The sequence below is a fragment of the Macaca nemestrina genome, chromosome 1 (genome assembly GCF_043159975.1).
Source record: "Macaca nemestrina isolate mMacNem1 chromosome 1, mMacNem.hap1, whole genome shotgun sequence".
Classification (NCBI taxonomy): domain Eukaryota; kingdom Metazoa; phylum Chordata; class Mammalia; order Primates; family Cercopithecidae; genus Macaca; species Macaca nemestrina.
In genome coordinates, this window is record NC_092125.1 from 1,494,131 (window position 1) to 1,518,002 (window position 23,872).

The 23,872-nt window shown below is 40.3% G+C and overlaps 2 protein-coding genes across 3 annotated transcripts in view; one reads left to right on the forward strand and one right to left on the reverse strand.

Moving 5' to 3' along the window:
• LOC105474731 (germinal center associated signaling and motility like) overlaps positions 1–23,872 on the reverse strand; it is a 218,147-nt gene that overhangs the window by 89,046 nt on the left and 105,229 nt on the right. The window lies entirely within an intron of this gene.
• On the forward strand, positions 1,559–13,879 carry LOC105474738 (synapsin-1). The gene is made up of 5 exons (XM_011729571.3): positions 1,559–1,822; positions 1,923–2,309; positions 4,642–5,370; positions 6,333–6,413; positions 13,139–13,879. Exons 1-3 carry the CDS (start codon positions 1,559–1,561, stop codon positions 4,759–4,761), a joined length of 771 nt encoding a protein of 256 aa, XP_011727873.2. The 3' UTR covers positions 4,762–5,370; positions 6,333–6,413; positions 13,139–13,879.

Below are 23,872 nucleotides of genomic sequence, written 5' to 3' on the forward strand. Positions count from 1 at the left end.
ATCTCCAGCCCTGATCTCTCTTCCTTGAGTTAGAGCCCTGGATTTGTAGCTACTTAGTGAATATGACTGTCTACTAGGGACGTTAGAATTGACTAGAATTCATTTTATGCCATTGCTATTAGAAATAGGAAAGCAGATCTCAACACATGAATTCATTTGGCCTCTGTTATACATACACAGACAGGAAGTAGGACTTAGGTCACCCACCCCTCTATTTCCTGTATTTTCCTAAGTGCTTCTTGATGTCTCCACCAGCCGAACCGTATAGAAAAGCAAACTTATCACCACATTTCCTCCAAAATTAGTTCCCCCTCTGGACTTATTTCTATTAATTGAACTTATTTCTGTTCAATTGAACCTTAATTTTCCTGGTCTGATTCGGGACTTGCAGTGTCCTTGGCGATATTTTCTGCCTTCTTCTACATCCATCCACCAGTCCCTGCATCCATTTGTTACTAAACTACCATAATTTTGTCTTTTACAAAGTCTCCTGTCTATCCTTTCCTTTTAGTTTCACCTTGACAGCACATTCTAGAACCTCATTACCTCACACCAGGACAAAGGGGTACTACCTAGACGCCCTTCCACTTGCCCATCTAATCCCAAACACTCTACACACACTATCACTTTCACCATCCCATATCCACGCTTCACGGAGACACCTGCAAAAACACTTCTAATGCAAGACTCAGCCACAACTGAGCCTCAGAGTGTGACATCTAGGGGACACGTTGACAAAGAATCACAGGAGAAACCAAAGAGGTGGGTAAAGAATCAGGAGAGGAGACTCCAGAAAAAGGTCAAGACCCGGCGGCAGACACCAAAGAAGAGATGAGAACGGCAAACATTGCTCTTTCGCAGCCTAAAGTCCTCCAAGTAAATGTCAGAAGCCAGCAAATGCCTTGGGGAGCTAATAGGGAGCCCTGACCCATCTCCAGAGATTAATCAAAAACCTGTGCAAGTAGAACAAGGGGCTGGAAGACTGATCTAGCTACACGGGATGCCAAGGTGACGCTGAGGGACTCACTCACAGATGCTGAAGGCTCAGCAGGGTCTGCACGGGGTCTAAGGAACCCAGCACTGAAACGCCATTCCGCGTTGCTCAGGCACTCCGTGGACATGCGCTGGACTCCCACATCCTGAAGATGTTCGTTATCCCAGGAAGACGTTTATCAGAAGAGAATTTCAAAAAGAATAAGTAACTTTTCAGTAAATGTCTTCAATTAGACTCCTGCTTTAAGGCAACTGTTGAACTTTCCCCAGTGTTGGAGGATACATGTGACGACATGAAATGTTCCTATTTTTCAAAGTTTTCACTACCAAGTCGTTTCATGTGCGGTTTAGCACTGTTAAGTTCACTCCTCAAAGTAATAGGTCCTATATTATGGCAGAAGATTCTTCGTCCTAAATTTCTGATTCAAAACTGGGAAAAACTTCCAAGTCATAAAAGATAAAGATATTTACCAGTATTCCAGTTAAATGTATAACATAAATGGAAAAATACGAGTAATCATTGAGTCACCTTTTCCAGATGTCTCAGAGAAAACCTCTGACTACAATGCCCATGGAAAATCATCTTAATTCCAGAAAGCGGGGGCTGAGGGGACACAGTGTTGAGAGGGTGAGTCATGGAAAATCACGAGTGGTGGCCGGCGCCCCGCCTCAGTTCCCCTCAGGAGAGGGCGCCCGCCGGTGCGGACCGCGAAGCGGCGTCCAGAACAAGGGCGGTTGGGCTCCGCGGCCCCAGCATCCGCCCAGCGCGTCCTCCCGCGCTGCCTCGTCCCAGTTCGGCCCAGGTTCCCCGTCTCCAGTCGCCGGCGTCGTGAGGCTCGCGTGAATCCCCAACGCCCGCGCCGCGGTATGGCCGCCAGGTCGCTCTGAGAGGTTCCAGGCAGCCCAAGGGCGGGATCCTCACGGCGCAGGCGCGCGCCTCTGCCACAGCCAGGAGAGGAGCGCGGCGGCAGCAGCTACAGGTAACCGTTAGTGGAGGAGCCCCGCCCCCACGGCCGCCACGCGCCTCTGCCACAGCCGGGAGAGGAGCGCGGCGGCAGCAGCTACAGGTAACCGTTAGTGGAGGAGCCCCGCCCCCACGGCCGCCAGGCCCGCTCCTCCCACTCCGCCTCCTAAGCTGGAAGCTGAGAGAACCCAGGGCTCGGGCTCCATCTCCCAAGCCTGTCGCAGAACGTGGCAAGTCCGCTTTCGGGAAGACTAGATCTTCACACCGACATGCCTGTGGCCCAGGTGGGATTTCCAGGACAGGCCACTCACCAAGAAGCCAGACGACCAACTTCCCTTCTCTTCGGGCTAAGGTAGACACAATTGCTTCACTTTTAGTTTTAGTGACATTAAACATGCTCTGGGAAAGGACTTCCCGTTTCTGAGTCAGCAGTCCCGCCTTTTCCACTTCTAAAGAGGGAATCGTGAATTCCCTAGAGTGCTGTAAAAGTTAGGCCTAAATAAGATGATAGAACTTCGCATCAGACTTTTGAATCTTTTGGTAACTTTAGTAAGGGTTTGCTGCTTGGTGGCGAGAATTCCTGGCTCATTCAAAGAAAGCTTTACCAAAGGAGAATTAACCTGGAGAAGGGTTAAACACCGTCACACATCAAGTGACAAATTCGAGGGGACTTTGCATTAGTAAAGAAAAACGAGGCGCAGGCCCTTAGATGCTGTAAAGGTGACACACCGTCAGCTGTACTGGCCACTCCAGGAAATATCAAAAACATGTGGTTTCTGATTTCTTCTTACATTTTTGACCACCTTTGATTAAATATCCTGGCTTGCAACATTTTACGTAATATCTGGAAATGGAGTGAGCTGGCTATAGCAGTATGTGCATTAAAATATATCTAATGCATGCTAATAGTGTATTTTTATGAAATTTCAGCCCTAGAGACAATAGTAGGAAACTTAAGATGTAAACTCGTGAAGCATTCCATCATAAAACTGATTAAGTTGAAAAAGGGAAGTAGTATAAAAAGGAAATAGAGTAATAAGTGCCAAAATACACTCTGATGCACTTGTCCCTTTTTCGTGTGTCTTCCAACTATTGTTATTTTTCCAGTCAGTTAATTTCTCCTCTGCTTTTCCTTCATTTTCCTAAGTTGTTCTTCACTTTCTACCCCTCTCCCTGCTCCACTTTTCCCCTGTGGCAGTGAATCAACTGTGTGATCCCAGCTCTCACAGCTGCTGCTGGGAGGCTGTGGATAAGTTACAGCTCCTAGCTCACTTTCTCACTGTACAGCGGGACTGACCACACCCTCCTCCCAGGGTTATTATGGGGTGGAGCAAGTCACCAATCTGGGAAGTGCTCATTTATTCTTATCAGAAGATGGGAAGCCCCTACTATGAACTGGACACTGGTATCAGGACCCAGGAGCACAGTTCCTGTGCTCAGGGATTGCATAACCTCATGGGAACAGCAACCAGAGAAGAATTTCATGAGGATGAGTTCCATGCACTATCCTCACTCCGGGCCTCTTCTTTTTCCTTTTCTTTTACTTTGCATCTTAATGCTCAAAGCTAATGCCAAAAAAAAAAAAAAAAAAAAAAAAGTGAAGTAGGGAAAGGGTTTCTAGAGCATCTCAAACTTCTTTATGTCAACTTTACCCCCCTCTCCTGATGGACTCTGCTCTTTTCTCCACCCCATCCTCAATTCTGTGGAGTTCAGCAAATGTTAACTGCACAGTCCTTGTGCAGGCACTCTACCGGGTGCTGAGAAATCAAATAACCTAATTTCAGTGTAAAAGTGAGAGTAGTGAAATCAAGGGAACCTATCTAAGTCATCTGTTGCTGCCAAAAGCCCAGATACTGTTTTCCATCAACAGGACTTTCCCGGGCCTCCACCATGGCTTTATGCCCCAGCAGGACAGAGCTGCCCTCCTGGTTGATTTTACATTTCTAATGAAATCTGTTTTTTTTCTTTTTCTTTTATGTCTCCATTATTTATATTCCCAAGCATACTGCAGAGCTCAGCTCCCAGCCAGATTGAGCTGCCATGTGACCTTGTTGGTTCTTCTTCCCGCCTGGGCCCTGCTCTAGTTCCTCAACATCCTTCCTGCTCATGGAAAAGGTCTCACCCCAAAGTGGCCCTGGGATTCCCTCTTGCACATTTTCGTGTGTGTGTGTGTGTGTGTGTGTTTACAAACTGAACTGATTTACTCCCACCTCTTTAGATCTCCTTTAGAAAGGAGAACGCAGACTGGGTGGCTGTGAGCAGCAATTACCATTCTCCATGGCCTTGGTAGGGCCCCTTGAGCCCTGCTTGCTTCTTCACACAGGAAGGAAACTAAAGAACTTTCTTGACAACCAGTACCTCTCCCAAGCATATTTGTGTTTTCACACAGGATTTTAATTTCTACCACTGTGGGAGGCACTAGGTTCATAATTTGAAAAAGTTAGTCCCCGTGCTGTCTCTGAAATTATATCCACAAAGACAGTTGTTCATTTTAAGTGGCAATTAAGATGGTGAGAAATTCAAAACCATGCCTAACAATAAGAACAGTAATAATAGCAACACCATCTATTAACTGAGTTTTAGTAGGGATCAAACATTCTTATTTAATCTTCAGTGCTTTATAAACACTATCTTACTGAATCTTCACTGACATCCTATGAGACATTTGTATTCCTATTTCACAGGGGTCTGTTGGGTGCACAGGAATCATGTCTTTCAAAGACCACCAGGTGGAGAGGCCATGGCAAGGCCCCTGGACTCAAGTGGAAAGAAGAGGAGCAAACGTGTTCCCAAGCCCATGTTGAGACATCACCATTCCAAGGACACCCAGAAATAGCTGGGGAGGAATTTAAGGAGACAAGAGAAACATGGGGTTGAGATCTTGTCAAGCAAGTGAAGATTTGGAGACATGGAGCTATGCATGTGAATATGCATTGACATTCATGAACTTACTTACACTAATGAACTCCTGAAACCTAGGAGGGGTTGAAAAATTGAAAATCCTCTTGCTCCTTCTCCACACCCAGGCTCCACTTCTAAGTTATTACCAACTGCTCATGGCTGAAAGCCCGCATCCACTTCCATCCTTCATCAGCCATGTCAGGCTCTAGTTTTCTTGGCCCTCCAACTGCCCACCTACTCTTCCCTGCCTGGGTTGGTTTTCAGACACTTGGACTTCACTGATCTGCCTGTTCTTCTGAACACTGGACTCTGCTCTCCCATCTGAATTTTTGATACTCCCATTGTGTTATCATCAAAAACATATATTTGGGCCAGATGCAGTGGCTCGCACCTGTAATTGTAACAGTTTGGGAAGCTGATGCGGGAGGAATCCCTGATGCCAGGAATGTAAGACCAGCCTGGGACAACAAAGGGAGACCCCATCTCTACAAAAAATGAAAAAAATTACCCAGGTATGAATGCATGCACCTTAGTCCCAGCTACTTGGGAGGCTGAAGCAGGAGGATCACTTGAGCTCTGGCATGACCCTGTCTCAAAAGTTAAGGTCAACATGTTTATCTATTTGGTCTTTGCCCTTGATTCCTGGTAAAAAGGCACCTGACATTCTTGGAATTTCCTGAGTGATAGGAGTTTCTTTCATTATTCATAAAGAGCCCCTTTTGACCTTACCTGAGTTAATGCTAAGAGGTGACTCTAGATGGCCCCTACATCGCTTCTAGATGGGAGCTGGTGGCCAGGGCAACCAACCACATGAATAGAGGACTGAACTCTCAGCCCTACCCCCTGATCTGCAGGAGGGGGACAAGGGCTGAAGATTGAGTCCAATCACCAGTTGCCATCAATCGTGCCTATGTAATGAAGCTTCAGTAAAACCCCTGAAACAATGAGACTGAGCTTCCAGGATGGTGAACACATTGAGGTGCTGGTGTCCCCAGAGAAGGCAGGGAATCTCCATCCCCACCCCACCCCTTACCCTGTACATCTCTTCCATTTGACTGCTCTTAAACTGTATCCTTTAAGATGTATCCTTTAAGATAAACTGTGACTGTAAGTAAAGCGCTTTCCTGAGGAATGAGCCATTCTAGAAAATTCTCAAACCTGGGGACAGGAGTGGTGGAGTTATAGTTTGAAACAAACTACCAACCCTCACATTTTTAGTGAGCTAAGCAGAAGTGTAAATACCCTGAGAGTGAGCTAGGCAGAGTGTAAATAGCCCATTTCTGGCCTGCATCTGAAGTGGAGGTGGTCTTGGGGAACTGAGCCCTTAATCCCTGGGATCAGCGCTAACTCTGGCTAGTGTCAAAACTGGACAGAATTGTTGGACACTGAGCTGGAATAAGAGAGTTAGGGGACCGGTTATTGTTGGAATAATAACACCTATAATAATCAGGCTGTTAATATTTATCTTAAATAGATCCAATATTCCGCTGCTGCCAGGTATTGAGGAAATGCATTCACCCTCATGAGAGAGACATAAACCATCACAGAGCATGAGGTAAGCCCCTCCCAAACCCTTCCATCCTGGCTGGAGCCACCATTGTCTTTTGCCAGGATTGTTCTAACAGCCCACAGTGGTGCTTCCCAGTTCTTCCTTTGATCTCCTACAGGGCAACTAGAGGGGCACTGTAAAATAATCGGTTAGATCACGTCATTCCTCAAAGCCCTGCGGTGGGCCCCCATTTCCTCCATGGTGATCTGCTACTCAGCTGCCTCTTCACCTGCGTGTTCTACTTCCCTGACCCTCACTCACTCCCCTCCAGCCATGCCAATCTCTTCCTCATTCTTGGAATGTGCCGGGCAGCTTTTACCTAGGGACTTTGCACATGTTTCTCTGTCTGGAACATTCTTCCCCTAAATAACTTGGGACCAATTCCCTTACCTCCTTTAATCTTTTGCCTAAATTTCACCTACTGCACAATGTCAACCCTGAAAATGCTATTTAAGACAGTGGCATTCTCTAGATTCCTCCTCTTTGGGCAGGGCATCTCTGAAAAAAAGGCAGTAGCCTAGTCAGGGACTTATAGATAAAACCCCCATCTCCTTGGGACAGACACTTGGGGGAAGGGGTGGCTGTGGGCACAGCTTCAGCAGACTTAAACATCCCTGCCTGACAGCGCTGAAGAGAGCAGTGTATCCCAGCACAGCCAGCGCTCAAGCTCTGATAAGGGACAGACTGCCTCCTCAAGTGGGTCCCTGACCCCCATGCATTCTAACTGGGAGACACCTCCCTGTAGGGGCCGACAGACACCTCATACAGGAGAGCTCTGGCTGCCATCTGGCGGGTGCCCCTCTCGGACAAAGCTTCCAGAGGAAGGAACAGGCAGCAATCTTTGCTGTTCTTCAGCCTCCGCTGGAGATACCCAGGCAAACAGGGTCTGCAGTGGACCTCCAGCAAGCTCCAATAGACCTGCAGCCGAGGGGTCTGACTGTTAGAAGGAGAACTAACAAACAGAAAGGAATAGTATCAACATCAACAAAAAGGGCATCCACTCAGAGACCCCATCTGAAGGTTACCAACATCAAAGACCAAAGATAGATAAATCCACTATCTATTTAGATGGGGAGAAACCAGCACAAAAAGGCTGAAAATTCTGAAAACCATAAAACCTCTTTTCCTCCAAAGGATCACAACTCCTTGCCAGCAAGGAAACAAAACTGGATCAAGAATGAGTGATGAATTGACAGAAGTAGGCTTCAGAAGTGGGTAATAACAAACTCCTTCAAGCTAAAGGAGCATGTTCTAACCCAATTCAAGGAACCAAAGAACCTTGAAAAAAGGTTAGATTAATTGCTAACTGGAATAATCAGTTTAGAGAACATAAATGACCTGAAGGAGCTGAAAAACACAGCACAAGACCTTCGTGAAGCAAACACAAGTATCAATAGCCAAATCGATCAAGCAGAAGAAAGGATATCAGAGATTGAAGATGAACTCAATGAAATAAAGCAAGAAGACAAGATTAGAGAAAAAAGAGTGAAAAGAAATATATAAAGCCTCCAAGAAATATGGGACTATATGAAAAGACCAAATCCATGTTTCACTGGTGTACCTGAAAGTGATGAGGAGCATGGAACCCAGTTGGAAAACACTCTTCAGGATATTACCCAGGAGAACTTCCCCAACTTAGCAAGACAGGCAAACATTCAAATTCAGGAAATACAGAGAACACCACAAAGATACTCCTCAAGAAGAGCAACCCCAAGACACATAATCATTAGATTCACCAAGTTGAAATGAAGGGAAACATGTTAAGAGCAGCCAGAGAGAAAGGTCAAGTTACCCTCAAAGGGAAGCCCATCAGACTAACAACAGATCTCTCTGCAGAAACTCTACAAGCCAAAAGAGAGTAGGGGCCAATATTCAACATTCTTAAAGAAAAGAATTTTCAACCCAGAATTTCATACCCAGCCAAACTAGGCTTCATAAGCGAAGGAGAAGTAAAATCCTTTACAGACAAGCAAATGCTGAGAGATTTTGTCACCACCAGGCCTGCCTTACAAGAGATCCTGAGGGAAGCACTAAACATGGAAAGGAACAACTGGTACCAGCCACTAGAAAAATATACCAAATTGTAAAGAACATTGACACTATGAAAAAATTGCATCAACTAACAGGCAAAATAGCCAGCTAGCATCATAATGACAGGATCAAATTCACACATAACAATATTAACCTTAAATGTAAATGGGCTAAATACCGCAATTCAAAGACACAGACTGGCAAATTGGATAAAGAGTCAAGACCCATCAGTGTGCTGTGTTTAGTAGATCCATCTCACATGCAAAGACACACATAGGCTCAAAATAAAGGGAGGAATATTTACCAAGCAAATGGAAAGCAAAAACAAAACAAACAAACAAGCAAACAAACAAAAAACAGGAGTTGAAATCCTAATCTCTGATAAAACATACTTTAAACCAACAAAGAGCAAAAGAGACAAAGAAGAACATCACATAATGGTAAAGTGATCAATGCAACAAGAAGAGCTAACTATCCTAAATATATATGCACCCGATATAGGAGCACCCAGATTCATAAAGCAAGTTCTTAGAGACCTACAAAGAGACTTGGGACTCCCACACAATAATAGTGGGAGACTTTAATACCCCACTGTCAATATTAGACAGATCAATGAGACAGAAAATTAACAAGGATATCCAGAACTTGATCTCAGCTCTGGACCAAGCAGACCTAATAGACATCTACAGAACTCTCCAACCCAAATCAACAGAATATACATTCTTCTCAGTACCACATAGCACTGATTCTAAATTCAACCACATAATTGGAAGTAAAACACTCCTCAGCAAATGGAAAAGAAGGAAAATTGTAACAGTCTCTCAGACCACAGTGCAATCAAATTAGAACTCAATATTAAGAAACTCACTCAAAACCACACAACTACATGGAAACTGAACAACCTGTGCCTGAATGATTACTGGGTAAATAATGAAACGAAGGCAGATGATCTTTGAGAACAAAGACACAATGTACCAGAATCTCTGGGACACATTTAAAGCAGTGTGTAGAGGAAAATTTATAGCACTAAATGCCCACAAGAGAAAGCAGGAAAGATCTAAAATCAACACCCTAACATCACAATTAAAAGGACTAGAGAAGCAAGAGCAAACACATTCAAAAGCTAGCAGAAGACAAGAAATAACTAAGATCAGAGCAGAACTGAAGGAGATAGAGACATGAAAAAACCTTCAAAAAATCAATGAATCCAGGATCTGGGTTTTTTAAAACATCGACAACATAGATAGACCACTAGCCAGACTAATAAGAAAAAAGAGAAGAATCAAATACACACAATAAAAAATGATAAAACTGTTATCACCACAAAGGTTTGAGTCCAAACCTTTAAAGCAATATAATTTTATTAGGAGTTATACTATTTCATAGATTTACTATAAAGTAAGTACATTACTTTATAATCAAACATTAATTTGAAAATGTATTAAATCCCTGATGACCTAGAAAACATTTTGTTAAATGTTTTTGTAAACACTTCTCTTTTGTTAAGTGTCACAAAAAATTATTTGTTAATTTAATTGCTGTGACACATTATTACCATTTAACTAATCTCTAGAGTATTGGCGGAGAATCTTTACCAACCAGGAATTAGAGAAATGTTGGCCTCTCGAAGTTAAAATCACCAGTTCCAAAAGGCTAGAGATATGACCTATACATGTGCTTTGTAAAGAATGGCATTGTTTATAAAGAATCCATAAGCAGATTTATTCATGTGCTTTAGGGTAAGTAGGAGCCTCACTCATAAGTAACTCCTTAAATTTTACTCACTGAAGAGAGAAGCAGGATTATGGATTTTGTCAATTCTCTTTAAATTGTGCAAGACTGATATTCTTGCTAAGGAAGGTAAACTTGACAGTTCACTTCTTAGGTGTTTTTGGGTGTCTTAATTCATGTATGTCTTTAAACTTGCTAGTGAATACTTCACTGAAATAGCTGTGATATGTCTAAAGATTATTTGTTTGCTTTATTATTTCTGCCTCTTATGATAAATATATACTAATAAAATAAACTAAATGTTCTGATTGTAGTGTTTATCTTAGATTATTTGTTTTTCAAAATGGTATCTGATAATCTGTTTGTGACATATTTATTGTCTGGGGCAAAGGATTGAAACTATAATGACAGAATAGTCCCCTAAGAACCAAAATACTACAGGTACAAAGAATGAAATATTCTTGAAATTGATTTTATAAGATAACTCTGATATCTACATGCATTTCATGGAAATGGTAATGTAAGCAAATATACTGTTTAAAATATTGAAAGAAAAGTGAAATATCTTATATCGTTATTACTATGAACAATTTGTGATATTTCCTTCATATCCAGATATTGTGATATTTGCTGCATATCTAGAGATTCTGTATGCTGATGGTCTCAAATGCTATTATATTTCATCTGATTAGCAATCAACAAAAAATTAGGAATGCCACTGATACTATTATTGATCACATTTTAAAGTCATAAAGCAAATTCTAAATATCACTGAGATAATAAAGAGTAGGGAAATATTCTGAAGTTTCTCTTAGGCTCAAGAGCATGCCTTTTGCATTTAATCACCATGATACATTCTTGTGTATGAAGAAGATGTAAGGTAACTTTAGCATAGAGAAACTTGAGATTCTGTGTAGACAGAGAAGAAAAAAATCATGCAATCTGAAGAGAGGAAGCATGGAAATGAGACCTCTAATGACCAGTAGCTAATGTGTCGTTTTGATAAAGCAAATTAAAAATAACAGTAAAGGCTGGGCATGGTGGCTCATGCCTGTAATCCCATCACTTTGGGAGGCTGAGGCGGGTGGATCACTGAGGTCAGGAGTTCGAGATCATCCTGGCTAACACAGTGAAACCCCATCTCTACTAAAAATACAAAAAATTAGCCAGGCATGGTGGCATGCGCCAGTAGTCCCAGCTACTCGGGAGGCTGAGGCAGGAGAAGCGCTTGAACCCGGGAGGCAAAGGTTGCAGTGAGCTGAGATCACACCACTGCACTCCAGCTTGGGCAACAAAGTGAAACTCCATCTCAAAAAAAAAATTGTCTTCATTAGTAAAATGAGGATAATTTTTAAAATCACAAATAACTAAAGGGCGTACTAGAGAAAAACAATAGTATAAACATTTTTGCAAAACTGTTATTGAAAAATCATATGAGTATAACTAAGGCAAGTAATTCATATTTTTAATGTCATTATAATACCAATAAAATTGTGGCATAAACTAAAATAGTTTGGTAATGATACATGAATTATAAATAAATAACAATAGAATATGAAACTTTTGATATTTTAAAATTATAACTAATGATTCTAGGTTTTTATAGAAAATTAAGTAGTACAGACATTAAAACTAACAAATCAATCTTACTACTAAAATGGTAATTAAAATCACAAGAAGATTTTCTTAAAATTGAAATGCTGCAACACAAGCCAAAAAAAATGCTGAGGTTAGAATATTTGATTTTGTTTTGTTTTGTTCTGTTTTTTAAACAGGGTCTTGCCCTGTTGCCTAGGCTAAGTGCAGTGGCATGATCACAATCACAGCTCACTGCAAACTTAACCTCCTAGGCTCAAGGGATCCTCCCGCTTCAGCTTCCTGAGTAGTTGGGACTACAGGTATTGCCCAGGCTGATCTCAAACTTTGGAGGTCAAACAGTCCTCCAGTCTTGGCCTCCCAAAGTGCTGGGATTACAGGTGTGAGCCGCTGCGATGGGCCGAATATTTAATTTTTAGTTAGGAGATTTCAACAAAATGTAGGAAACCATATGGGGAAGAGGTCCAGATCGATGTTTAGCCTTCTGTTAAATATTGGAATACATTTCTGGCAAAAAGAAGAATCTTTTTTAGAGGAGCAGTGTCAGGTGGAAAGTTTTTCTTAATTGTAATGTGCAGAAGAAGAGGTGAATGAGAGCACAGCAAAGGAAATAGTCAGACACTGCCGACAGAAAAACAAAATACATTCAGTTGTGAATATTATCACAGCTTTTATAGATGATGCTGCAAAGAAAGAGAGGAAGGCTCATATACATGTCTTAGAGAGCAGCTGAAATTTAAAAATGGTGAGGCATAATCTGTCTGGTCCCAATGGAATTAAAACTATTGTCAGAGGAAGCTCAGAGTCATTCATTAACTTACCATGTAAACCTCTTTTGGAGCAGCCTGTCAGAAGAGGGGACACAGCCAATGTCATTCTAGGCCCCTGAATAGAGAGAATGAATAATGGCTGGAGAATATTCAAACCATTGGGCTGATGAAGAATCTGTCGTAAACATGTCTGGTACAACAGTTTGATATTGAAGGAAATGAGAAAATAATCTCTGGATGTGTCCTGGCAGAATTTTTAAAACATTTAAAAATAAATACTATAAATGTGCTCAATAGCTGAAAGGTTGTAAGACCTTGATCTCATTTTAATTCCTTTATGTGCTTAGCTCTCGGATCCTATGATTTTAAAAGCTAATGTGGCATATCAGCAGAGTTGGAAAGAATGAAAGAAAATATGCTTGGAGAGAAAATATGCTTAATCATTGATTTGAAAATGCTTGCATTTTGTCCATTTCCTCTACCTTGACTTCCTGGTTAGAAGTCATACATTGATGCCAATAGCTGCCCTCATTTGTAGATGTTACTATTTTCTGCATTTTTGGGGGTTTTTGTGTCATTTTATAATTTTGTTTTTTATTCCAGATTATTGTAACATATTATCAGGTATGGACAACATCACCATCTTCACAGAATTCCTCCTCATGGATATCTCAAGCTCCCGGGAGCTCCAAATTTTGCAGGGTCTGCTGTTCTTAGTCATATATCTGGGAGCCTTGACTGGGAATCTTATAACGGGTACGGTCATTGTGATAGACCCACATCTTCATTCTCCAATGTACTTTTTTATAAGCAATTTGTCCCTCATAGACCTTTGCTGCATCTCAATAAGTGTTCCCAAGTTGATTGTGAATTCCCTGACAGGTAGTAAGTCAATCTCACTCAACGAATGTGCAGCTCAGATTTTTTTTTATATTTTCTTTGCATCTATAGAGCTTGCTTTCCTTGTGGTGATGTCCTATGACCGCTATGTTGCCATTTGCCACCCTCTGCATTACGGGTTGACCATCACCCCACGTCTGTGCACACAGGCAGCAGGTGCTTCTTGGGCCTGTGGTCTGGTCTATTCAGCGATCCACACAGGCAACATGTTCAGGCTTCCCTTTACAAAGTCCAATGTGATTCATCAATATTTCTGTGATGTACCTCAAGTTATGAGAATCTCATCCTCAGATGTTCAGTTTTCTGAATCTGTGATCCTTGCTGTAAGTGCTTGCATTGTTTTAGTATGTTTCGCCTTCTTGTCTATGTCATACATTAATATATTTTCAACTGTGCTTAGTATGCATTCTTTGGAAGCTCGCAATAAAGCCTTATCCACCTGTACTCCACACTTGGTCATTTTTGTTTTGTTTGTAGTATCTGGATTAATTGCTGTTTTAGGGCCCGTTGCAAATAAAGCATCCCTTAAAAATCTTCTGACAGCCATGTTTTATATCATGGTGCCCCCATTCATAAATCCCATTATCTACAGTCTACGGAACAGGGGGATTAACTCTGCTTTAGGCAAAATATTCCACAGATATTTTAAGTTCCCAAGCAGAAAATTTTCTTGATTAAAAAAATGCTGAAAACAAAACAATTTTAGATAGTTGTACATTATATTTAACATATGTTCTTAAATTTCAATTCATCACAGTCAATTATCAATTGATACTTTTTAATGTATTTTGTTGTCTAACTATGTCTATGTCCACCTGTGTGATAGTGAGCTACAAATCCGTCTTAGCTTTCCTTGCTCAAAACTGTATTTATATAATTCATATATGCCTCTTGAAGACACAACAATCCTGATTCAGACTTCCAGAATGTTTTAGAAAATGGTTAGAATGATTTTGAGCTAAGCACAAAGGACATCATATGTCCATGCCTTATGCATCAGTGCCTTAACAGGAGCCTGTGCACCTGGGAGGACTTCAGCATATTGGATACTGTCAATCCGGAGTAGAATACTGGATACTGGATACTTACTGGATACTGTCAATCCGGAGTAGAGTACCATCAGAGAAACCTACTGTTTAAGTTGTATTCTTTGCATTCACTTGTAAACAAACTGGACAAATTAATAAAATAGTTAACTCTTAAAGAGTTAACTAAGGGATTGAGGACACCTTGAGGAAATAGCATTGAGACCCCTGCTGAACTCTTGAAAACAGCTTTTCCATGTTTCTTGGAATCCTTGAAGATTTATTTCACTCTGAAATGGTGGACTAAAAACTACTGGACTCCAACATAAAATATAGTTTGATGCTTTTGTTCTCTCACTGAAGTCTAGATGCAAAAATGTAGGTCATGTTTGATTCATCCAAAATTTCTGCATGATGAATAAAACAGAATGAGTGGTTGCAGACTGAAGTGAGACACAACAATAACTAGGATCAGATTTCACCCAAAAAAACCCTGATATTTCTTTTTTTTTTTTTTTTTTTTTTTTTTTTTTTTTGGTGAGACGAAGTCTCGCTCTGTCACCCAGGCTGGAGTGCAGTGATGCGATCTCTACTTACTGCAAACTCCGCCTCGCCGGTTCACGCCATTCTCCTGCCTCAGCCTCCCGAGTAGCTGGGACTACAGGCACCGCCACCACGCCCGGCTAATTTTTGTATTTTTAGTAGAGACGGGGTTTCACCGTGTTAGCCAGGATGGTCTCGATCTCCTGACCTCGTGATTCTCCCGTCCCAGCCTCCCAAAATGCTGGGATTACAGGCGTGAGACACTGCACCCGGCAGAAGCATAATTATTCTCCACACCATAGTATGAAGATACTTTGTTCACCGGAAAGTGTGAGTTGCATATTTATTCATGGAGGACACATACGTCTTTCTTCCAGAGGCTCACTACCACAGCTCTGAGGCCCTATCATTTTCTTCAGTTTTGTTAATCCATAAGAAGTAAATATATGCATCATTTAAAAATATGGCAAAAATAATGTGAAATTTGCAAACTCCTTTTTATCTACTATTATCCTCTTTTCTTTATAGGTAAACCACTATATAGTTGCTGGGCCTTTGAGTCAATGAAAGTGTGTATCAATACACATGTTCTGAATCTATTTATCTACCTATATTATAATATGTATCTTTATACAATGTGTATATAATATATTTATGTAATGTGGGTACGATATAAATTAAACATGTAGAACAATAGATCATGCACCCATTTTTATAAGAAAGCATGCTTACATTTGCCTTTTATTGCTGTATTTCTCAACTTGTCCAAATAGATATTAATGAAGAAAGAAACATGTTCTAAAAACATGGTTTCTAAGGATGCTCTTTTAAAAATTTATTTTTATTTTTTCAGATTTAGGGGATACAGGTGTCATTTTGTTACATGGACATATTGTATAGTGATAAAGGCTGGGCTTTGGGTATAACCATTACCCAGAGAGTGTACATTGTACCCCTTAAGCAACTTCTCATTTCTCATCTCCTCTTATCCTCCTACCCTTCTGAGTCTCCAATGTCTGTTACTCCACTCTCTAAGCCATGTGTACAAAATCAAAAACAAGTGCATTACTTCCAAGATATAATGGGATATAAGCATTGAGTAAACATCTCTTAGCTCCCACTTATAAGTAAGAACATGCAGTGTGTGAGGCCATTCTTGCATTGCTATAAAGAAATACCTGAGGCTGAGTAATGTATAAGAAAAAAGGTTTAATTAGGTCATAGATTTCTGCAAGACCTAGATGAAGCAAAGCAGCATCTGCTTCTGGGGAAGCCTTAGGAAGCTTCCAATTATGGCAGAAGGCAAAGGGGAGGCAGGCACATCACATGGAAAAGCAGGAGAAACAGCAAGTGAGAACGGGTGGCAGATGTCATATGCTTACAAACAACCAGACCTCACGAAATCAGAACTAGAATTCACTCATCATGAAGGGAATGACTGAAGCCATTCATGAGGGATCCACCACCTTGATCCAGGCCACACCTTCAATGCTGGGGATTAGAATTCAACATGAGATTTTGCTAGGACATCCAAATCATATTCTCTCACCCCTGAACTCCCAAATACTATGTCCTTCTCATACTGCAAAATACAATTATACCTTCCCAATAGCCACCACAAAGTCTGAACTTATTCCAGCATTAACTCAAAAATCCAAAAAGTCTCATCTGAGATAAGACAAATTCCTTCCACCCATGAGTCTGTAAAATCAAAAACAAGTGCATTACTTCCAAGATATAATGGAGTATAAGCATTGAGTAAACATTTCCATTCCAAAAGGAAGAAATTAGCCAAAAAAGGGGTCTGTTGACCTCATGCAAGTCCAAAACCCAAGAGGGCAGTCATTAAATCTTAAAACTTTAAAATAATCTTCTTTGACTCTATGTCCCACATCCAGGGAACATTGGTGTGAGGAGTGGGTTCCCAAGGCATTGGCCAGCTCTGCCCTGTGGCTTTGCAGAGTTTAGCACCTACAGCTACTCTCAGGGCCTGGGGTTGAGTGTCTGCAGCCTTTCCAGGTGCAGGATGGCAGCTGCCAGTAGATCTACCATTCTCAGGTCTGGAGGGTGGCAGCTGCCAGTAGATCTACCATTCTTAGGTCTGGAGGATGGTAGCTCATTTCTCACAGCTCCACTAGACAGTGCCACAGTGGCAACTCAGTGTGGAGGTCTTAATTCCATATTTACATTCCACACTGTCCTAGGATAGGTTCTCTGTGGGGGCTTTGCCCTGTAGAAAGCTTCTGCCTGGGCACCCAGGCTTTCTCAGACATCCTCTGAAATCTAGGCAGTAGCCAAACTCCCTTAACTCTTGCACTCTGGACATTCACAGGTATACCATAAGCCTTGCATTCTCCAAAATGGCAGCTCAAGCTGTACCTGGGTTCCTTTGAGCACTCGCTGGAGTTGGAGCAGCCAGGATGTGGGAACCAATGTCTTGAGGCTGTACAAGAAAGCAAGGCCCTGGATCTGTCTCATTAAACCATTCTTCCCTCCCAGCCTTCCAGTCCTGTGATAGAAGGGCTACCACAAAGGTCTTTGAAAAGTCTTCCAAGCCTTCTTCCCCATTATATTGGCTATCAGCTCTTGGCTCCCTTTTAGTTATGTAAATTTTTCTATCCAGTGGTATCTCCACAGTCTGCTTAAATTCTTCTCCCCCGACAAAAAAAAGAAAAAGAAAAAGCCTTTTCTTTCTCTGCCGCATGGCTAGAGTGCAAGTTTTTCAAATTTTTATGCTCTTCTTTTCTATAAAGAACTTACAGATTCTGTTCATGTCCTTCCCCTATGTTTTAATGGGGTTGTTTGTCTTTTACTTGTTGATTTGTTTAAGTCCCTTATAGATTCTGGACATTAAGGCTTTGTTGAATGCAAAGTTTGCAAATATGTTTTCACATTCTGTAGAGTATCTGTTTATTATGTTGGTAGCTTCTTTTGCTTTACAGAAGTTCTTTAGTTTAATTAGACCCCCTTTGTCAATTTTGGATTTGTTGCAATTGCTTTTATTGTCTTCATCATGAAATCTTAGCCCATATCTATGTACAGAACTGTATTGCCTAGGTTGTTTTCCAGGGCTTTCATAGTTTTAGGTTTTACATTTTAGTCTTTAATCCATCTTGAGTTTATTTTTGTATGTGGTGAAAGGGTCGGGTCCAGTTTCAATCATCTGCATATGAGGTATGTTATCCCCGCAGCATTTATTGAATAGGCGGTCTTTTCCCTATTATTTGTTTTGTCAGCATTTTCAAATATCTGATGGTTGTAGGTGTATGGCTTTATCTTTGAGTTCTCTAACCTGTTTCATTGGTCTACATGTCTGTTTTTGTACCAGTACCATTCTGTTTTGGTTACTGTAGCCTTGAAGTGTAGCTTGAAGTCAGGTAGTGTGATGCCTCTGATTTTGTTCTTTTTACTTAACTTTGCTTTGGCTATTCAGGTTCTTTTTTAGTTCCATATAAATTTTAGAATAGTTTCTTCTGATTCTATGAAGAATGTTATTGGTGATTTGATAGAAAGAGCATTGAATCTGTAATATTTGGTGGGGAGGGGCAGTATAGCTATTTTAACATATTTATTCTTCCTATCCATGATTATGGGATATTTTTTCATTTGTTAGTTTCAGCTCTGATTTCTTTCAGCGGTGTTTTACAATTCTCGTTGTAGAGATCTTTCCTCTCCCAGGTTAGAAGTATAACTAGGGTATTTTATTCTTTTTGTGGCTTGGCTCTCAGCTTGGATGTTACTGGCTAGAAATGTTACTGAATTTTTACATTGATTTTGTATTCTGAAACTTTACTGAAGTTGCTTATCAGATCTAGGAGCCTTTGGGTAGAGACTATGGGATTTTCAAGGTATAGAATTATATCATCTGTGAAGAGATATATTTTCACTTCCCTTCTTATTTAGATGCCCTTCATGTCTTTCTTCTGCCTGATTGCTCTAACTAGGACTTCCAGAACTATGTTGAGTAGGAGTGGTGAGATGGGAATCCTTGTCTTGTTCCAGTTCTCAAGGGGAATGGTTCCAGCTTTTGCCCATTTAGTATAAAATTGGTAGTGGGTTTGCCATGGATGACTCATTATTTTGAGGTATGTTCCTTTTATGCCTAGTTTCTTGAAGGTTTTTAACATAAGGAAATGTTGGATTTTAGTGAAAGCCTTTTTTGCTTCTAGTGAGAGAAGCATACAGTTTTTGTTTTGGGTTCTGTTTATGTGAAGAATCACATTTTTTTTATTTGCATATGTTGAACTAACCTTGCATCCCAGGGATAAAGCCTACTTGATTGTGGTGTATGAAATTGTTGATGTGCTGCTGGATTCAATTTGCTAGTATTTTGTTGAGAATTTTTGTGTTTTTTTTCATAAGGAATGTTGCTCTCTAGTTGTGTGTGTGTATGTGTATCGGGTTGATGCTGGCTTCATAGAATGAGTTAGGAAAATGACCTTCCTCCTTAATGTTTTGGAATACTTTCAGGAGTACTAGTATCAGCTTTTCTGTATACATCTGGTAGAATTTGGTTGTGAGTCCATCTAATCCAGGGCTTTTTCTTGTTGGGTTTTTTTTTTTAATTATGAATTCAATTTTGGAATCATTATTGGTCTATTCAGGGTTTCAATATTTTCCTTTTTCAATTTTGCAAGGTTGTATATTTTTAGGAATTTATCCATTTCCTCTAGGTAACCTATTTTGTGTGCATAGAGGTGTTTGATTACACTGAGGGTTTTTGTATTTCTGTAGAGGTCAATGGTAATGTCCACTTAGTCGTTTCTGATTGTTTATTTAAATTTCTCTCCTTTTTTCTTCATTAGCCTAGCTATCAGTCTATCAATGTTACTTATTCTTTCAAAGAACCAACATTTGGTTTGGTTGATCTTTCATATGGTTTTTTTGCATCTCTCCTTCATTTCAGCTCTGATTTTTGTCATTTCTTTTCTTCTACTAGCTTTGAGGTGGGTTTCCTCTTGTTTTTTAGTTCCTCCAGGTCGCATATTAGATTGCTAATTTGAGATATTTCTAACTTTTTTATATGGGTATTTAGCACTATAAACTTTCTTCTTAACACCACATTACATGTGTCCCAGGAGTTCTGGTACACAGTATTTTGGTTTCCATTAGTTTGAAATAATTTCTTGATTTCTGCCTTAATTTTATTGTTCACCTAAAAGTCATTGAGGGGCAGATTGTTTACTTTCCATGTAATTGTATGGTTTTGACAAATCTTGGTATTGATTTCTACTTTTATTGTGTTATGGACTGAGAGTATGGTTGGTATGATTTTGGTGTTATTGAATTTGTTGATAATTGCTTTACAGTCAAACACATCATTGATTTTAGAGTATGTTACATGTACAAATGAGAAAAATGTATATTCTTTTGTTTTGAAGTAAAGTGCTGTGTAGATGTCTTTTAGGTCCATTTGATCAAGTGTTTAGTTTAGGTGTCAAATATTTTTTGTTAGTTTGTACTTCAATGACATGTCTTATAGTGTCAATGGGTACTAAAGTCTTCCACTATTATTGTGTGGTTATGTAAGTCTCTTCATAGATCTCTAAGAACTTGTTTTATAAATCTGGGTGCTCCTGTGTTGGATGCATATATATTCAAGATATTTAAGTCATCTTGTTGAATTGAACCCTTTATCATTATGTAACGCCTCTCTTTATCCTTTGTTATTCTTGTTTTAAAGTCTGTTTTGCTTTGAATAGAAAGAGCAACCACTGATTTTTTTGTTTTGTTTTCTGTTTGCCTAATAGATCTTTCTTCATCTCTTTACTTTGAGCCCATGAGTGTCACTGTATTTGAGATGGGTCTCTTGAAGACAGCAGACAGTTGGATCTTGCTTCTTTATCCAACTTGCCACTCTATATCTTTCTAGTGTGACATTTAGCTTATTTAGTGTCAATTCAGTGTTAATATTAATATGTGAGGATTTGATGCTGTCATTGTGCTGTTGGCTGGTTCTTGATTGTATAGTTGCCTTATAGTGTATCTAGATTTGATTGTATACTTGCTTTATTATTTACTTAAGTGTGATTTTGTGGTGGCAGATATCATGCTTTTATTTCCATGTTTAACACTCCCTTTAGAACTTATTGTAAGGCAGGTCAAATGGTAACAAGTTCTTTTAGCATTTTCTCCTTTGAGAGGATCTCATTTCTCATTTACTTATGAAACTTAATTTGGCTAAATATAAAATTCTTGGTTGGAATTTATTTTCTTTAAGGATACTGAATATAGGCCCCCAATCTGTTCTGGCTTGTAGGGTTTCTGCTAAAAGGTCCACTGTTAGCCTGATGTGGTTCCTTTTGTAGGTGACCTGCCTCTTTGCTGTAGCTGCCTTCAAGAGTTTTTCTTTTGCATTGACCTTGAAGAATCTGATGACAATGTGTCTTGGGGATGATTACCTTATATAGTATCTCACAGGGGTTCTCTGAATTTCCTGAATTTGAATGTCAACCTCTAGAGCAAGGTTAGAAAATTTTTTGTGGACTATATCCTCAAATATGTTTTTCAAGTTGCTTGCTCTTTCTTTCTCTCTTTCATGGATAACAATGTGTTTTAGATTTGGTCTCTTTACATAATCCCATATTTCTTGGAGGTTTTGTTCATTTTTTATAATGCTTTTTTTTGTTTGAATGAGTTAATTCAGAGAACCAGTCTTTGAGCTCTGAGATTCTTTCCTCAGCTTAGCCAGTTTGGCTGTTAATATTTTTTATTATATTATGAAATTATTGTAGTGATTATTTAAGTTCTATCAGATCAGTTTTGTTCTTTCTTAAAATGGCTATTTCACTTTTCAGCTCTTCAATCATTTTACTAGATTCTGTAGATTGGGTTTCAACTTCTGCCTGAGTGTGTGTGGTCTTCATTGCCATCTAAATTCTGATTTGATGTATCTGTTTTCAGCTATTTCAGTCTGGTTAAGAACCATTGTTTGGGATCTAGTGTGGTTATTTGGAGGTAAGATAAAACTCTGACTTTTATAGTTGCCAGAATGTTTGCACTGGTTATTCCTCATTTGTATGGACTTATTTTTTTTTAACCTTTGAAGTTGCTGTTTTTTGGATGAGGCTTTTTGCTTTTATGTTCTTTGGTACACTTGAGGATTTTACTGTACTAGTATAAGTTGTGTTTTGTCAACTGGCTTTATTTCTGGATGATTTCAGGGGTCAAGGCTCAGCTCAGCATCCTGGGCTACATGCTCTAACCATGGGGGGCTGGGACCCATCCCATGATTTTGTGTTGAGGTTAAACACCTGCTGCACTGGAGGGCCAAGGTGTTCCCAGTCTGCTGGTGACAACACTCCCATGTGAGATGCTGCCAAAAGTCCTTCACCTGGGCAGTGGCTTCACTCACATGATGGTGGCAACAAAGCAGCAGTGTGGTGGGTTCTCTGCGTGATTGTCTTCCAGCAAAGTGGTGGAGTAGGCTGCAGGTGTGTGCGAGCCAGTAAAGCAGTAGCAGGAGGCTGAGGGTGAATGCATACCTGTGGGGCCCCATCTGCCAAAGTTCTTTGATGATTTGGCAGAGTCTGGCCATAAAAGGGCTATGGTAGTACTGACCAGGAAGCACCCTGGTTGGGCACCTGAGGCTGCACAGTAAGCAGATGTGGTCAGGTAGAGTTCATGGGAGAGACCAGAAGACAGGGGCACTCTGATCAGACTGGTCTCATCCCATAGAAAAGATAGCCCCTTTTTGTCCAGATCTGATAGTCAACAAAGTCTGACGCCACCTAGAAGAGCATGGCAAGCCCTGTGGGATGAGCATCTATGGCCATGCTCCACTGCAGCTATTCCCTTGCCAAACCTTCTGGACTCTGTGCAGACTGGAGTCCGGTCCCTGCCAACTTTCCAAGAAGCTCTCCCTGCCAGCTCTAATGTCCACAGGGGTCATGGGATCTCCTGCCACTAGGATTCTGGAGGTCTGTGGGAGAGTGGGCCACTCCATACCTATTTAACTCACTTCTTCCTCAGGAGCTTGTTGGGGCCAGGAGTGAGTCCTGGTGCTTGGCAACCCTGTGCAGGCTTATCAGCTTTCTCCCTCTTCAGCCTAGTGTTTGTGTCCTCCCTCTATCCAGTCTCAATGTCTTCCTTCTGAAGATCAGCTTACAGTGAGCCAGCCTTCTTGCTGGTATGGTGCCTTAGTGGAAGAATCTCTTTCTGAATGCATCTAGTCAGCCATCTTGGCTCCTCCCAGATACATGATTTGTAGATATTTTCTCTCATTTGGTGTGTTGTACTTTCATTTTTTTTGATACCCAAAATTTTTAAATATTGATTTAGTTCAATTTATCAGTTTTTCTTTTTCTTTTACCTCTTTGGATAGCATTACTTCTAGAATGTTATTTTCTATGATGCTGTTGTAAATGGTATTGGTTTTTTTAGATTGTTTATTGTCAGTATATAAAAACCTACTTGATATTTCTGTGTTGATTTTGTATCTTCCGACTATGCAAATTTTGTTCTTAGTCTAAAATTTTTTGGTGAAATATTTAGGGTTTTCTATATAAATATTATGTCATCAGTAAACAGTGATAACTTTAATTTAGATGCCTTTATTTTCTTTTTCTTGTCTAATTGCTGTGGCTGAGGCTTCCAAAATTTTGTTAAATAGAAGTGGTGAAGGTGAGTACCCTTCTTATTTTTCTGATCTTAGAGAAAAACATTTTAGTCTTTCACCATTGAGTATGTTGTTGACTGGGAGTTTGTCATGTACGACCTTTTATTATATTGGGGTTGTTTTCTTTTTTTCTTAGTGTGTTAAGTTTTTTTCATCGTAAATTGGTGTTGAATTTCTTCAAATGCTTTTTCTGTATCAACTGAAGTGATTATGTGTTTTTCCCTTCATTCTGTTGATGTGGATTGACTTTAG